The 16,925-nt window shown below is 37.9% G+C and overlaps 1 protein-coding gene and 1 pseudogene across 1 annotated transcript in view; one reads left to right on the top strand and one right to left on the bottom strand.

Moving 5' to 3' along the window:
- The window catches only part of LOC111148005 (ALMS1, centrosome and basal body associated protein), a 217,390-nt gene that overhangs the window by 41,572 nt on the left and 158,893 nt on the right, over window positions 1-16,925 (bottom strand). The window contains 2 exon segments of the mRNA XM_022504335.1: window positions 12,099-12,269; window positions 16,570-16,707. Coding sequence (XP_022360043.1) covers window positions 12,099-12,269; window positions 16,570-16,707 — 309 coding nt within the window.
- On the top strand, window positions 13,326-15,182 carry LOC111147908 (annotated as a pseudogene).

The raw sequence follows: 16,925 nt of genomic DNA, 5'->3' as shown, positions 1-16,925 counted from the left end.
TCTGCAAAGAAGACATCCAGATGGCCAACAGACACATGAAAAGGTGCTCCACATCACTCGGCATCAGGGAAATACAAATCAAAACCACAATGAGATACCACCTCACACCAGTCAGAATGGCTAAAATTAACAGGTCAGGAAATGACAGATGCTGGCGAGGATGCGGAGAAAGGGGAACCCTCCTACACTGTTGGTGGGAATGCAAGCTGGTGCAACCACTCTGGAAAACAGCATGGAGGTTCCTCAAAATGCTGAAAATAGAACTACCCTATGACCCAGCAATTGCACTGCTGGGTATTTACCCTAAAGATACAAACGTAGTGATCCGAAGGGGCACGTGCACCCGAATGTTTATAGCAGCAATGTCTACAATAGCCAAAGTATGGAAAGAACCTAGATGTCCATCAACAGACGAATGGATAAAGAAGATGTGGTATATATACACAATGGAATACTATGCAGCCATCAAAAGAAATGAAATCTTGCCATTTGCGACGACGTGGATGGAACTAGAGGGTATCATGCTTAGCGAAATAAGTCAATCGGAGAAAGACAACTATCATATGATCTCCCTGATATGAGGGAGAGGAGATGCAACATGGGTTAAGGGGGTAGGAGAAGAATAAATGAAACAAGATGGGATTGGGAGGGAGACAAACCATAAGTGACTCTTAATCTCACAAAACAAACTGAGGGTTAATGGGGGGAGGGGGGTTGGTGGGGTGGGATTGTGGACATTGGGGAGGGTATGTGCTATGGTGAGTGCTGTGAAGTGTGTAAACCTGGCGATTCACAGACCTGTACCCCTGGGGATAAAAAGATATTATATGTTTAAAAAAATAAAATTTAAAATTAAAAAAAAAAAAATTTACTATCTTCATCTCCAATTTTTGACAGCCATTATTCTATAACAAACCAGGCATTTTTAGATATGAGAACATCTTACAATTATAAACCCTAACTGTAAATACTAATATACCCATTTCTGGAGTTCCAAGTCATGTGGGGAAACAAAGATAGATACGCAACAAAGTAACAACTGTGACTATGGGATCCTTTTCGCCCACTGTATAGATTATTGGCAACCAGAATTTTCATTACTCTGAGAATCCCTAAGACAATTTCCCCAGACTACAATAAGATAGATGGATCTATTTTTATAGATAAAGTATAAAAAGACTCTCAAACCTCCCAACAAATAAAAGTCCAGGACCAGACGGTTTCCACTAGTAAATTCTACTATACATTTAAAGAATACAAAATCAAAGTCTTCCAGAAAGTACGAGGAGGAGGGAACACTTCCGAACTCATTTTATGAGACCACTATTACCCTGACCCCGGAAAAGGGCACTACAAGAAAAGGAAATTATAAGCTAATATTCCTAATGAACCCAGGAGCAAAAATCTTCAACAAAAATATCAGCAAACCAAATTCAACAATATATAAAAAGGATCATACATCATCATCAAGTGGGATTTATTGCAGGGATTCAAGGATGGTTCAATATCCACAGTCAATGTGATACACCAAATTAACGAAAAGGAGGATAAAAATAATATATCATCTCAAGAGATGCAGAAAAAGTATTTGAGAAAATTCAATACCTACTTACGACAAAAACTCTCAACAAATAGGTATAGAAGGAATCGACGTCAACATGATGCAGGTCATACATGACAAGACCATAACTGACATTATACTCAATGGTAAAAAACTGAAAGCTTTTTCCTTAAGATCAGGAACGAGACAAGGATACCTACTCTTGCCACTTTTATTCAACATACAGTAGTATACAGAAGTCCTGGCCAGAGTAATTAAGGGAAAAAGAAAAAAAAGGCAGTCACTCCTGTCTTCTTCCAATCTGTTCTTCAAACAGTAATCTTCAAAAATGTAAATTAGACCTACCATTTTCTATTTAACACCTTTCTCTTACTCTTAGAACAAAACTCAAACTCCTTAACAAGGTGTACAGGTATCTCACCATGCATTACTATCCTTCTTGATAATTATATTCCAATCATGCTGGCCTTTCCCCTTGTTTCATTAAGTAGCATGAGCAAAGGCATAAAAGCAGGAAGCATTAAGCAAATAGTTGAGTGTAAACATTCAGTTTATGTGGTTATACAATTTGCAAAGTAAAGGCAGTAGATAAAATAAGGTAGGAAAAGTTACTTGGGACCAAAAGAAGAGAGCCCAGAAATAAGTTTACCCAAATATGATAAACTGATCTTCAATCAGAGTGCTTAGAATACCCAGAGGGGAAAGTACAGCCTCTTGAACAAATGGCATTAGAAAACTAGGTATCTGTAGGCAAAAGAATAAAATGGACCCTGACCTTATGTCATACACAAAAGTCAACTCATGGGGTGCCTGGGTGGTTCAGCTGGTTAGGCGTCTGCCTTCGGCTAAAGTCATAATCTCAGGGTTCTGGGATCGAGCCCAATGTCAGGCTCCCTGCTCAGTAGGGAGTCAGTGTGCTTCTCACTCTTCCTCTGTCCCTTCCCCTGCTCATGCTCTCTCTCTTTCCCAAATAAATAAATCTTAAAAAATCAACTCAAAATGGATTACAGACTTACATGTAAGACCTGTAACTATAAAACTCCAAGAAGAAAACAAAGGGAAAAGCTTCATGACACTGATCTTGGGAATGATTTCATGGATATGACCCCAGAAGCACAGGCAACAAAAACAAAAATAAACAAGTAGAACTACCTCAAAATAAAAAGGTTCACCTTGCCTATCCACTACTATAGGATGTATACCTTAGAAAGAAAAGTAACCTCTTACATACCATTATCAAACCCATCTAATTTTCCATTGATATGATACTAATGTTAAGTTTATGTTCGAATTTCAGCAACTTTCCCCAAACTGTTCTTTGTAGTAATTTTTCTCCCTGGGCTAGAGTCCAATCTAGGATCATGACTACATTTAGCTGCCATGTCTCTTTAGTATCCTTTAATCTAGAATAGTTCCTCAGCTTTTGTCCTTCACAACACCTACATTTTTGAAGAGGACTGACCAGTTATTTGTTGAATATCCTTCAATTTGAGTCCTTCAACTTGAGTTTCTGTGAGTTTCACTGTGATTAAAGTTACGCATTTTGAACAGTTCTATAGGAGTGATGTGTCCTAAGTACATCGCCTGTGAAGTACTTAATTTCAATGTTTCTTATTACTGGTGGATATTAATTTTGATGTCCAAAGTTCTCTACTGCAAAGGTTAACTTTTTTCCCTTTGAAATTAATGAGCAATGTGAGAAGATATTGTGGAATATCTTGAGGCTGAATAAATACCCTTCTCCCTGGTAAGTTTTCACTCACTGGTTTTATCATCCACTGATGATTCTTGCTTAACTCTATTATTACTAAGAAGATTTTCTAACTCTATTTTTCCTCCTCTGTTTAGTTGGCACTGTACTATAAAGAACAGCCTCCCCTTTTCTTATTATCTAATCAATGAATAATGAATCTTATCTGTTTTAAAATCCATATGGATGCATGAGTTTATATTATTTTTAATTATGTTCAGTTAGCTAACATATAGTGCATCATTAGTTGTTGATGTAGTGTTCAACGATTCATTGTGTATTACACCCAGTGCTCATCACAACACGCCTGATTTTTTTTACTACGCATGACTTTTTAAACCTTTTGATTTAGAATAGTTTAGTCTCAGAAAAACTGTGAACACAATACAAATACTTTTCTGTAATTCATGCCCAGTTTCTTCTATTATTAACACCTTCCATTAATGTAGCACATTTTTTACGTTTAATGAACCAATAAAGATGCATTGTTATTAACCAACGTCTACACACTCTCTGATTTCCTTAGTTTATACCTAATGTTCTTTTTCTGTTCCACAATCCCATACAGAAATATTGCATTACATTTAGTTACCGTATCTCCTTAGGTTATTCTGGTCTGTGACAGTTCCCCAGATTTTTCTTGTTTTTCATGGCCCTGACAGTTTTGAGAAGTATTGATCAAATATTTCACAGAATGTTCATTTGGGTTTTTGATGTTTTTCTCACAACTAGGCTGGTGTCATACATTTTGGGGAGGAAGACTTTAAAGTGCCATTCTTATCACATATTAAGGGGACATACCATCAGCATGACTTATCACTGTTGATGTTAACTTTGACTACCTGGCTGAGGTAGTCAACCCTGTTTGTCAGGGTTCTTCACTATAAACTTACTCTCTGTCCCCTTCCTATGCCAAACTGCTGGGAAGGAGTTTACTTTGAGCAATCCACTCTTAAAAAGGAAGGAGTATGCTCTGTCTCCTTAAGGGTGGAGTGTCTACATACTCCATACATATTCAGACATCTGGAATTCCACACAGAATTGTCTATTTGCTCCCATTATTTATTTATTTCTTTAATTGTTTATATATATTAATATGGACTCATAAAAAAGGACAAAAACAACTGAAACTAGGCTGGTTCTTACAAAAGGTTAACAAAATATTTACCCCTTGGTTATCATTCAGTATCACTATGTTGCTCAACTTGTGGCAACTTTCGTCACTTGCAGCTCTTTTACTTGGCCCTTGTGGCCCCTTGGCATTCTTATCATTGTCAGGTTTTCTAACTTTCCAGCACTAAAGATGCTCCTGGCTCTTCTTCTATATTTTTTGTTCTAACTGTAGAATCAGCCTATTTTCCCAGGAGCCCTGAAAATATGTTTTTGTGGGTCTCATTTCTGCTTTTTATTTTTACTTTTTATGCTTTTTCACTCATGGTGCTTATGAGTTTGGTATTTGGGGGAATATTTTGAGGTCCCAGTTGAAATTTCTTCAGAGAGATGTGTATCTGCTTCAGCCTTCAGGCATATGAGTTGGCACTACGAAGCTAGGGCCATTTTAAATAAAATTCTGGGCTGGAGAATTTTCAGATAACACGTAGTCCATTGCACCAATAAATTGTACCAGTGCAAAAAGTTGGTCTGCAGTTACAAATTTCAGGATAAATTTGCCACTGCCTTCTTTCCCTGAACCCATTACCAAGGTTGAGAAAGGCGAACTTTCTTGTTTTATTCTTTTGCATGGATGTGTTTATTTCTTATTTATTATTTTACTTAGATTGCAGCCTACCGGAAACCCAAGAAGGACTTTTCCACTATCAGTGTGCCCTAAGTTCTATATTTTGTTCCCGACTTCATGTAGACATTAAAAATAAATCCCAGGGCAACCCTCTCAGGTCCCCTCTCTCTTTGGGAACTTTGTACCATTGCTCAATAAACTTCACTATCACTCAATAAACTGCTTTGTTGCTCACCACAAAACAAAAAGAAAAAAAAATCCCAGATCTACAGAATTCAGCTGAAACCTTAGGATGACAGTCTGCTTTAGTGCTTAATTATCTCTACGGTGGGCTCCTGCTTTCACCATTTTTGGGACCTGAAGATGTTTAACTGCCATGTCAACTCTGATAAGTGTTAGAAGATAGTTGTGAGGGATGTCTGGGTGGCTCAGTGGGTTAAGTGTCTGCCTTCAGCTCAGGTCATGATCCCAGGGTCTTGGGATCGAATTCCACATCAGGTTCCTTGCTCAGCAAGGAGCCTGCTTCTGCCTGCTGCCTGTGCTCTCTCTCTCTCTTTCTGACAAATAAAATCTGAGTGAGGAGTCTGATGCAGGGCTTGATCCCATGACCCCTAGGTCAAGACCTGAACAGAAACCAAAAGTTGGGAGACTTAACCAAATGAGCCACCCAGATGCCCCAGGTACAGCTATATCTTGGGAAAATTTATGGTTGCAAATGCCTATAAAAAGAAAGCAGAAAGATCTCAAGTAAAAAACCCAAAACTTCCACCTTAAGCATTAGAAAAAGAGCACACTAAAACTAAAGCAAACAGAAGGAAGGAAATTATAAAGATCAGAGTAGAAATTAATGAAATAGAGAATAAAAAAGGACAAAAACAATCAAAACCAAAGGCTGGTTCTCACAGGAGATTAACGAAATAGACAAACTTTAACTAGATTAACCAAGGGAAAAAATTACGAAGACTCATACAGAAAATGAAATAGAGAACCAATTTATTACTGATAAATATAAAACTAATGTCAGCATTCTAGATCTAGAAAGTGATCAGGGAGCCTGATGTGGGGCTCAGTCCCAGGACCTGAGTCGAAGGCAGAACCAGCTGAGCCACTCAGGCACTGCTGACATTCTGTCTTAAACACTGAGTATGGTTTTAGCTATGGATTTTTCATAGATGCCCTTTACCAGATTGAGGAAGTTCCCGTCTATTCCTAGTTTGTTGAATGTCTTTATCAACAAAGTGGGGGAAAGAGGAGGTTGGATTTTGTTAAATGCTTTTTCTGTGACTTTGAGATGATCAAGTGAGTTTGTGTTTTAGTTTGTTGATTGATTTTTAGATATTGAACCAATCTTGTATTTGTGGGATAAATCTCACTTGCCGAAGGTATATAATATTTTTTATGTGTTATTAGATGTTAGTTTGCTGGTATTTTATTTAGGCTTTTTGTATCCATATTCATAAGAGATCTCAATCTAATTTCTTGTCATGTCTTTGTTGGATTTTATTATCAGGGTAACACTAGCCTTATTAAATGAATTGAGAAGTGTTCCCTTCTCTTTATTTCTTAGAAGAACTTATAAAAAATTAGTTTTAATTCTTTAAATGTTGATAGAATTCAAGGGTGAAGGTGTCTGGGCCTGGACTTTCCTTTGTAGGTAATTTTTTAAAATTACTAACTCAAACTCATCATTTATTTTCAGTCCATTCAGATTGTCTGTTACTTCTTGAGTTGTTTTCAGTGGTTTATGACATTCTAGGAATGATTTGTCTATTTATAAATAAATAAAATCTTTAAAAAAATAAAAATAATCTTTAAATAAAATTTTTCAGATGCCCATAGAACATTTCTAAAGAGCTTTATTGATATATAATGCACATACAATTCACCTGTTTATTGTGTACAATTCAATGGTTTTTACCCTATTCATAGTTGTGTGCAGCCATCAACAGTTGATTTTAGAAGTGTTTTTATATCAAGAACAAACCCTATATATACCCTTAGCTATCACCCATCTTACCCCCTCATCACTCCCCGCCGATCTACTTTGTCTCTATAGATGTCTATATTCTGGACTTTAATACAATAATTAATAATAGGGAATCATATAAAATGTAGACTTTTGTGATTGGCTTCTTTTAACTCAGCATCATGTCTTCAGGCTCATGTAAGTTATAACACATAGTGATATTTTATTCATTTTAATGGCTGAATAATATTTCATTGTATGTATATGCCACAACATTTCATCCATTTGCCCATTAATGGACATTTGAGTTGTTTCTACCTTTTGACTATGATAAATAATGCTTCTATATAAATATTCATATTTATATATAAGTTTTTGTGTGGATATGTTTTCATTTCTCTTGGGTATATACCTAGGAGTAGAATTGCTGGGTTATACGGTAATTTTAAATTTAATCATTTAATGAACTCTCAGACTGTTTGCCAAAGTTGCTGCATTATTTTACATTTCCACTTGCAGTATATGAGGATTCCAGTTTCTCAACAACCTCAATAACACTTCTTATTATCTGACTTTTTAAAAAGATTTATTTATTTGAGAGAGCGAGCAAGTGTGGGGAGGAAATGCAGAAGGAGGGGGAGAGAAAATCTCAAGCTGAGTGTGGAGCCTGATGCGGGGCTTGATCCCACGACCCTGAGATCACAACCTGAGCCAAAACCAAGAACTGGATGCTTAACTGACTGCACACCCCGAGTGCTCCCTGACTTTTTTTTATTGTACCTATTCTAGTGGGTATCAACTGGTATATCATTTTGCTGTCGATTTCTTTATTTATTTGTCAGAGAGAAAGGGAGAGAAAGATAGAGAGCAAGCACAAGCTCCAGGCAGAGGGAAAAGCAGACTTCCCACATAGCAAGAAGCCTGATGCAGGGTTCGATCCCAGCACCCTGGAATCATGACCTGAGCCGAAGGCAGACACTTAACTGACTGTGCCACTGGGGTGCCCTCTCAAGATTTTTAAAAAGCATTCAAACATTTATACAGATCTATTAGATCACCCTCATTATTTGCATTATTCTCAGAAGTATTTTTAACTATGTTTTTTATAAACAATTTCATTTCTATGATCTCTCATTAGGTAAGCATGTGTATTCAGCCTTTCTACTATTATTCTGTAGTGTCCATTTCTCTTTGAAGATTCTCTATAGAGTTTTGTTAGTTTATGGTCTGTTCTGCATTTCTCCCATCCCCAAGCAATGTTCTCTCTCCCCACTTAAAAACGTTTTCATTTTCATTTTATACATATTTTTATGCTAATCCATGGTTGAAGATATATGTGTTATAGCCTCACAGTGGATTGCAAATCAGTGTAAAAATATTCCTCCTTGATTACTGCAACACTTGGGTGTTGTCTATATTAACATCATGTCTCCAAATTTCTTTTTGATATGACTCTAGTTTTCCTTTTACTTTCAACGATTCTGAGTCACTTTATTTTTAATGTGTCTGCTATATAGCATGAAACTGAGTTTGTTTTTAACCCAATCTGAGTTTTTAAAAAATTGATTAATTTATTCCAAAAATGTATATAGCGTTGTTTTGTTTTGTTTTCTTTCTAGCATGCCCCGCAGCAAGGGCGGTGTGGGGCTCAAACTCTCAACCACAAGATCAAGATCTGAGCTGAGATTAAGGGTCGGAGGCTTAACCAACTGAGTTGCCCAGGTGCCCCAATGTTTACATAGTCTCATATGTTCTCCATTCTCTATTTTATAGTATTTTTTTCCTTTTCAGATCTTATTTATTTATTTGGGGGAGAGAGAGAGACAGAACACGATCAGGGGGAGGGGAAGAGGGAGCCAGATGTGAGGCTTGACCCAGGTCCCTGGGATCAGAACCTGAGCTGAAGGCAGACACTTAAATGACTGAGCCACCCAGGCACCCGGTATTTTTTCTTTTGTTATAAATTTACTTTTTTTCTTTTTCCTTCCCTTTACTCTCCCGTGACTCCTATCATTTTTCTAAATATTTCAGATGTTTTAAACTTTAATTTTTTTAAATTCTTTTAGAAGTAACTTTTATAATTTAAAATACTATAATTTTACACATGTATTTCTTGATTTATCAACTTAGAAGATGAAATTTATCATCTTAAATTTATCTTTATCAACTTAAAAGATAAAAGCTCACTTACATTTCTTTTAGCCTGCCTTTCTTTCTGCCTGTCTCCTTGCTGGTTTTTCATTTTGTTTTTTTGCCTTGCTTCTTCTGTGTGGATGTCCGTACAATGTATTCTTTTTCTTTGAAGTTCAGTACTCTCACCTGTGTATGTCTGGGTGTTGATTACTATACACAGATTTTTCTCTAGGACTGGGTTATGTCCTTTTAAATTACAGGTTCAGTTTTCCTTAGATATCTTATTATTTTTTGTTGTCTTCTTTAGAGACACTAACAGTTATTACTATGTTAGACTTCCACTGTCATTCCTCAAATTATTTTTTCCAATTGCTTTCATTTCCTTTTTCTGTTACAATTCTTTTCCTTCAATTTGTTCTCTGACCCCCTAAATCTCTTTACCTCTTGTTATTACCTAAACTTTATTTAACACATTTCATGTCTTCTGTAATTATTCATGGCACAAAACATTCAGGAAAAACTTTCCTGTCTTATAGAATATGTTTTTACAGCTTGCAGTTCCACCTTTCTTTTGCCAAGTTATGTCTCTGACACTACCAATTGCTGAGCTGCAATTTTGTTTTTTCATCTTATTTGTTTTTATTGTGGTAAAAAACATCCAACATTAAATGTACCATCTTAACCATTTTTAAATACACAGTTCAGCAGTGTTAACTATATTCACACTGTGTGCCACAGAATTCTAGAACATCTTCATCTTGCAACATTAAACACCATATCCACTAAACACCAATTCTCTCTCTGCCCTCTCTACCAGCCCTGCGCAAATACTTCTCTGTTTCTAAAATTCTGACTACTTTAGATACATACTTCATAGATATGAAACACACAATATTGTCCTTTTGTGACTGGCTTATTTCACTTAGCACAATGTCTGTGAGTTCATCTATGTTGTAGCATGAGAGAGGACTGCCTTCATTTTTAAGGTTACACAATATTCTACTGGATGTATGTACCTCATTTTCTTTGTCCATTTGTCTGTTGATGGACATTTGGGTTGTTTCCGTAACTTGATTAATTGTAAATAATGCTGTGATGAACATAAGTATGCACATATCTCTGGGATTTGGTTTGAATTATTTTGGATACATACCCAGAAGTGGGATTGCTGAATCATGGTAATTCTATTTCAAATTCTTTGAGGAACCGTGATACTATTTTCCACAATGGCTGCAACACCATTATATTCACACCAACAGTGCACAAGAGTTCTAATTTCTCTGCATTGTTGGGACAACTGTTACTTTCTGTTCTTTTTGCTCACATCCTAATGGGGTATGGAGTGATATCTCATTGTGGTTTGTGATTTGCATTTCTCTGATGATTAGTGATTTTGAGCATCTTTTCATATGTTTGATGGCTAGTCATAAATCTTCTTAGGAAAACTCTATTCAAGTCCTTTGCCCATTTTTAAATTGGGTTTCTTTATTGTTGAATAATAGAAGTTCCACCTATAATCTAGATATTAACCAATAATCATGATTTGCAAATACTTTCTCCCCATTCCCTAGGCTGCCTTTTCATCCTGTTGTGCCCTCTAAGGCAGTTTTCAATTCTGAGTAGTATAATTCATTTATTTTTGCTTTTGTTGCCCTGCGCTTTTGGTGTCAAATCCAAGAAATCCTTGTCAAATCAAATGTCATGAAGCTTTTTCCCTTGTTTTCTTCTAAAAGTTTTTTAATTTAGCGGTTATACTTGATCTTTCATCTATTTCGAGTTAATTTTTGTATACGGTAAAAAGCAAGAGTTCACAACTTCATTCCTTTGCACGTGGATGCCCAGTTTTCTAACACCATTTGTTGAAGTGTACTTTCTCCACTGTGTAGTCTTGGCACCCTGTGGAGAATCATTTATCTTATCTATTGATCTTGATGTGAAGTAGCTGCAACTGGACTATACTCAAAATACAAATACGAATAGATCAGCTCTTTGACTTCTTTCCTTATCTAGGTATGTTCTATCTTCCTCTAAGAGGTAAAGTTTGACACCTAGGTAGTAATGACTTATGCTCTTTTTTTCTTTTTTTAAAGATTTTATTTATTTATATGAGAGAAAGAGAAAGAGCACGAGAAAGGGAGGGGCAGAGGGAGAAGCAGACTCCCTGCTTAGCAGGGAGCCTGATGCAGGACTCGATTCCAGGACTCCAGGATCATGACCTGAGCCAAAGGCAGTTGCTTAACCCACTGAGCCACCCAGGCACCCAGTAATGACTTATGTTCTACATGTTCTTTTATGTTAGAAATAGGGGGCCATGGGTAAACATGGCCTTTTACTTGGCTTTTACTACATATTTTTTTTAAGTCTGTATTGAGGCTCTTTTAGTCTTTATCACAGTCTTCTGAAATGCCTTCAGATTTTAGGTTTTCCCGTTTTAGTAGTGAGACATGATACTTCTATTATTATCAGCCTTAATTTAAGTATTTACTTGTAATCCTGTTTCTAAGTTCACAAATCTTTTCCCAGAGGTTACAATTATTTTACATAATAAAGTGATTTGCATGAGAAAGCAGGAAAAAAAGAAGAAAAAGAAATATGGATCTCTATTTAAATTGTGAGGGAACATTATCATCAGAATAAAATGAGGGAGCGCCTGGGTGGCTCAGTCAGTTGAGCATCTGACTCTTGCTTTTGGCTTGAGTCATGACCTCAGAGTCCTGGGACTGAGCTCCACATTGGGCTCCACGTTCAGTGGGGAATCTGCTTGAGGATTCTCTCTCTTCCTCTGCCCCTCCCACTGCTCCCACTCACTCTCACTCTCTCAAATAAATAAATCTTAAAAAAAAAAAAAAAGAATAAAATGGAAACACACAGACACAGACCTTGTCTTTCTCCTTCACTCTGTCACTCCCTTTGTAATCCCTTCCCCACCCCCCTGCCCCAATCCCATTACCTGCAATATCTATCTGGAAGGATTCTTTTTCTTTTGTCCAGGCTTCCTTAGGAACTCTTCTCTTAGTAAGGCTCTCCTCTTTCTGTTTAACATCTTCAGTGTCTGGTAGACTTTCAGTCTTTGTGTCTTGCAGTCTAGCTGAGTGCTCTGCAGCTGCAACACCATCAGAACCTGAGAGAGGTAAATTAACACAGTAGCCAGACAAGAGGTTGACAAGAAGTATTTTAAAATACCTCTCAAGCATCTAACAGGTGAAAGGCACTGTTACTGGTATTGACCCCCCAAAAAATATATAAATAAAAAGACCATTTAGAAATGTGTTTAGAAACTATTGTTCCAAATTGGAGTTAAAAAATAGACAGAAACATGGGGCGCCTGGGTGACTCTTGATTCTGGCTCAGGTCAGGATCTCAGGCTTTTGGGACTGAGCCCCACACTGGGCTCCAGGCTCAGCCGGGGAGTCTGCTTAAAAATTCTCTCCCTCGCCCCCCCCCCCCGCCTCAATCTCATGTGCATGCACCCTTTCTCTCTAAAATAAATAAATTAAAAATATACAAAAACAGATGCCATACAAAGTAAAAGAATTACTGCCTAAGAGAAAGAAGTATATGTACTCAAAAAAGGATAAACTACTTCTAGCTCAGAGGATCATGAAAGAAATCTAGAGTAAAATAACAACTGACTTGGGTGTTAGAGGATAGCTAAGCTGGGGGGCGCCTGGGTGGCTCAGGTGGTTTAGTGGCTGCCTTCGGCTCAGGTCATGATCCCAGGATCCTGGGATTGAGCCCTGCATCAGGCTCCCTGCTCAGCAGAGAGCCTGCTTCTCCCTCCCCTCTGCCTGCCTATCTACCTACTTGTGCTCTGTCAAATAAATAAATTTAAAAAAATCTTAAAAAAAAAAAGAAGATAGCTAAATGGGATAAACACTGAGACAGAAAGACAAAAGGCATTTTAGGCAAAGGTCACTGCACACAAAAACAAGAGAGTCAGGAAAGCAAATAAACATCGAAGAAACAGAGCAAGTGTATGGTTTGAGTACAGAATTTATAAGAAAAAAAGGTACCTAAAAAGTTGTTTGGGAGCTGATTTTCCTGTTCTGAAAGACTGTACTAAAAGAGTTTAGATTTTATTCTTAAGGGCTTTGAAAACTTTCTGATTGTGAGATTAACAGGATCTGTTACTAGAACATTCATTTAGGAACCGCAAAAAGGGGGGTAAAATTTTGAAATGTTGCCCAGAATACAATATAACTTGTGAGAACAAGCAATACACACACAAAAAAGAAGTGGCTAATTATGCTCCAAAATGTTTCTATTTATAATATTGTCAGAGACTACCAGCTGTCCTCTGAAATCCATTTTCCTTTCCTCTAAAATAAACCCCTGACAATAGACAGGCTGAGGGGATCCTGTGTCCTTCAAATTCCTCCCAGTGAGTTCTTCATGAGCACAGAAGCTCGTTTCCAGCCATTAACTAGTTCACAATCTGAAGCAGAAGCAATTACAGGCAACCAGTGTCCCTAGTCCTATCCTAGGCCACTGAATAATGCCCCAAAGAGCAACCCCAGCCATCAGCCCTTGGAAATAATTCTTAAGAAGGAACTCGTGTCAAAACAGTAAAATGAAGAATCAACAAAACAAAACAAAAACAAAACCAATTAGTTTTGGAAGATTTCGATTTGGTCGGCTGCTGGGTTAAAGCAATTTTGATAATGTTTATTCGGGGAGAGAAAAAGCAAGTGTATCCTAGCTCTTAAAGTCTCTCTTAACGCTCAACTGGAGAAAGTAAGAGCTAAGTATCAGCTGAGAAGCAGAAATCCAATCCCACCTTAGACATCCAAATATTTTCAGACTGTATGGTTACTTCCATGGTGCCACTAGTTTACCCAATTCTAGACTATGCCCCTCTTACACCTGTCTAAGGAGAACTTCACAAACTGTCAGTCTGATGAGCAGAGGATTGCTACGCTTCTACAACAGGACTGGCAAATGCCCTGTCTTAACGTCATTCAAAGAGAGTTATTCATGGAGACATTAAGCCAGAGAACCCACTTCTTGAATCAACTAGAGAGCTTAGGATTACCGATTTTGGGGAGCTGGTTTATGTCCCCATCCTCTAGAACCACCCACTTACTGTAGCACCCTTGACCACCTGCCCCCTGAGATGATTAAGGGCCAAATGCATGCTGAGAAGTGAATCTCTGGAGCCTTAGTGTTCTTTGTTATAAATTTCTAGTTGGGAAGACTCCTTCTGATGCAAGCACATACCAAGATACCTAAAAAACATATCCTAGACTGAATTCCGATTCTCTGACTTTGTATAAGAGGGAGCCGGAGATTTCTTTACAAGACAGGTAAAACATAACCCTAACCGAAGGCTGATTCTCAAAAAAATGCCAGAATACCCCTGGATCACAGCAAACTCATGGAAATCATCTAGCTGGCAAAAAAGGCAAAGATTTGGGGCGCCTGGGTGGCTCAGTGGGTTAATCCTCTGCCTTCGGCTCAGGTCATGTTCTCAGGGTCCTGGGATCAAGCCCCGCATCCAGCTCTCTGCTCAGAAGGGAGCCTGCTTCCTCCCTCTCTCTCTGCCTGCCTCTCTGACTACTTGTGATCTCTTGTCTGTCAAATAAATAAATAAAATCTTAAAAAAAAAAAGGCAAAGATTCAACTTTGAAGATGAATCTTATAGGGAGGGGCTCGTGGCTGGCTCAGTCAGTAGATCATGGGACTCTTGATCTCAGGGTTATAAGTTCCAGCTGCACACTGGGCTGCTGTATAATCTGTCAGGAACAGGTTACTGACACTTACCTTACTGCTGCCTGCCTACAATCTAAAGCACTACAGAGTTGTGTTTTTTGTTTTACTGAGCAGGCAGTACTTTGGTCTCCCTACTCAGAAAGTTTCACTTCAGTAGACATGACACTCTGAAATGAAAGAACCCGCAGCCTCCTGCTAACTTCACTTTCATAATCTGGAGACAAGGTTCAATTGCAGCCACCCCACAGCATGTTCGGAGTACGGTGTCCTTGTGGAAGATGGAGCCGGGGTCCAACTGGGGGTTTGCTCCATCTTGATCAGTTAAAGAGCCAGACAATAACCTTCCAAGTAACTAAGGGTGTGTGTTACCTACTGGGTGGCCAGGCTTGGTAAAGCTGTCAGAATGAACATGTGATTCGTTCTTTCACGTGCAAAAATGAAGATTTTTGTATTAAAAAAAAAAAAAAACCAGAACCTTGACTTCACTGGGCATATGGTTATCAGAATAGATACTATATTTCCCAGCCTTCTGGCAACATAGCTTAGTATGAACATGTGACTAAGTCTGGCCAATAGAATGGAAGAGGAATGGTACATGTAACTTTTGAGAAGTATTTAAAGAAGGAATATACTTTCTTCTTTCCCTTTCTTCCTTTGTGCTGGCTCGAATACAGGCCTAATAGCTACTGCAGGAGAATGGAAGCTAAAAATGTTGGAGCAACAGGAGAGAAAGAGCTTTGTTCCTTGATACACTGAAGTCTACACCTGGATTTTTACAAGAAAGAGAAATAATTTCCTGTCTTCTTTAAGACAATGTTACTTTGTTTTTATTTTCATCTCTCAGAGCCAAAACAAATCCTATTTTTTTTTTAACAAATCCTAACTTTAACACGTTATTATAGTCTTTTTTAATTAGCATAATCCCACTGAAGTAAATTAACCCGATAGGTACTTAAGAAGTAAACAAGCTGAATTCCTAGAGAAAAAGGTTTATGTACAACAATAGTATTAAAGAGTAAGCATCTGGGACTCCTGGGTGGCTCAGTGGGTTAAGCTTCTGCCTTCGGCTCAGGTCATGATCTCAGGGTCCTGGGATGGAGTCCCACATCGGGCTCTCTGCTCGGCGGGGAGCCTGCTTCCCCTCTCTCTCTGTGTCAAATAAATAAATAAATAAATAAATAAAATCTAAAAAAAAAGAAAAAAGAGTAAGCATCTTGTGGAACTGAATTTTTTTTCTTTCTTTTTTTTTAAAGATTTTATTTATTTATTTGACAGACAGAGATCACAAGTAGGCAGAGAGGCAGGCAGAGAGAGAGGAAGTAGGCTCCCCGCGGAGCTGAGAGCCTGATGCAGGGCTCGATCCAAGGACCCTGGGATCATGACCTGAGCTGAAGGCAGAGGCTTTAACCCACTGAGCCATCCAGGCACCCCGGAACTGAATTTTCTCAGTAAAATCCATTATGTGAATTTCTGGCAATGAGATTAACTTGTGTACTATAGTCACAAAGTTGTCCAGAAATGTCTTAAAGAGCTTTAAAAATGTTAATTTTACCTGGCAATCTACACCAAAAAAATTGCAGCTAATATCCTATTTCACATATGAGCAAGACAGTGAAAGGCTGAAGACAGTAAGGGAACAGAAAATACTTTTTTGTTTCTACTCATTTTAGAAGGCCAGAAGAAATAATACACAGATAATCCAGCTCGGTTACCTTCAGTGGTTTTCTGCAAGGGTTCTTTTTCTTCAGGTTGGGCAGCCTGAGTCACTGCATTTTTATTGTAGATCTCCTTTTTCTGGTTTTTATCTGAAATGTCCTCATCCCCAATGATGGAAACTTGAACTTGGGCATCTGGAATAATGACATCACACAATTCCATAGAGAAGGAAAGGACAATAAACAAAATAGGCAAGTAACCGCCATCCCCCCTCAAAAAGTCCAAACAAAACCCCAAACCTCTTTATATATTAAGAAAAAAAAGCATCTCCTAGGCCCCATCACAGCTTTTAAGTTGTGACAATTATGGTGGGTTTACAACATAAATTGGAAAGCTCTTCCTATTTTTCTGT

This window comes from Enhydra lutris, unplaced genomic scaffold (assembly GCF_002288905.1).
Source record: "Enhydra lutris kenyoni isolate GAN:26980312 unplaced genomic scaffold, ASM228890v2 scaffoldscaffold18, whole genome shotgun sequence".
NCBI classification, from domain to species: domain Eukaryota; kingdom Metazoa; phylum Chordata; class Mammalia; order Carnivora; family Mustelidae; genus Enhydra; species Enhydra lutris.
The sequence above is the reverse complement of the archived record's forward strand: the minus strand, read 5'-3'. Positions and strand labels throughout refer to the sequence as shown.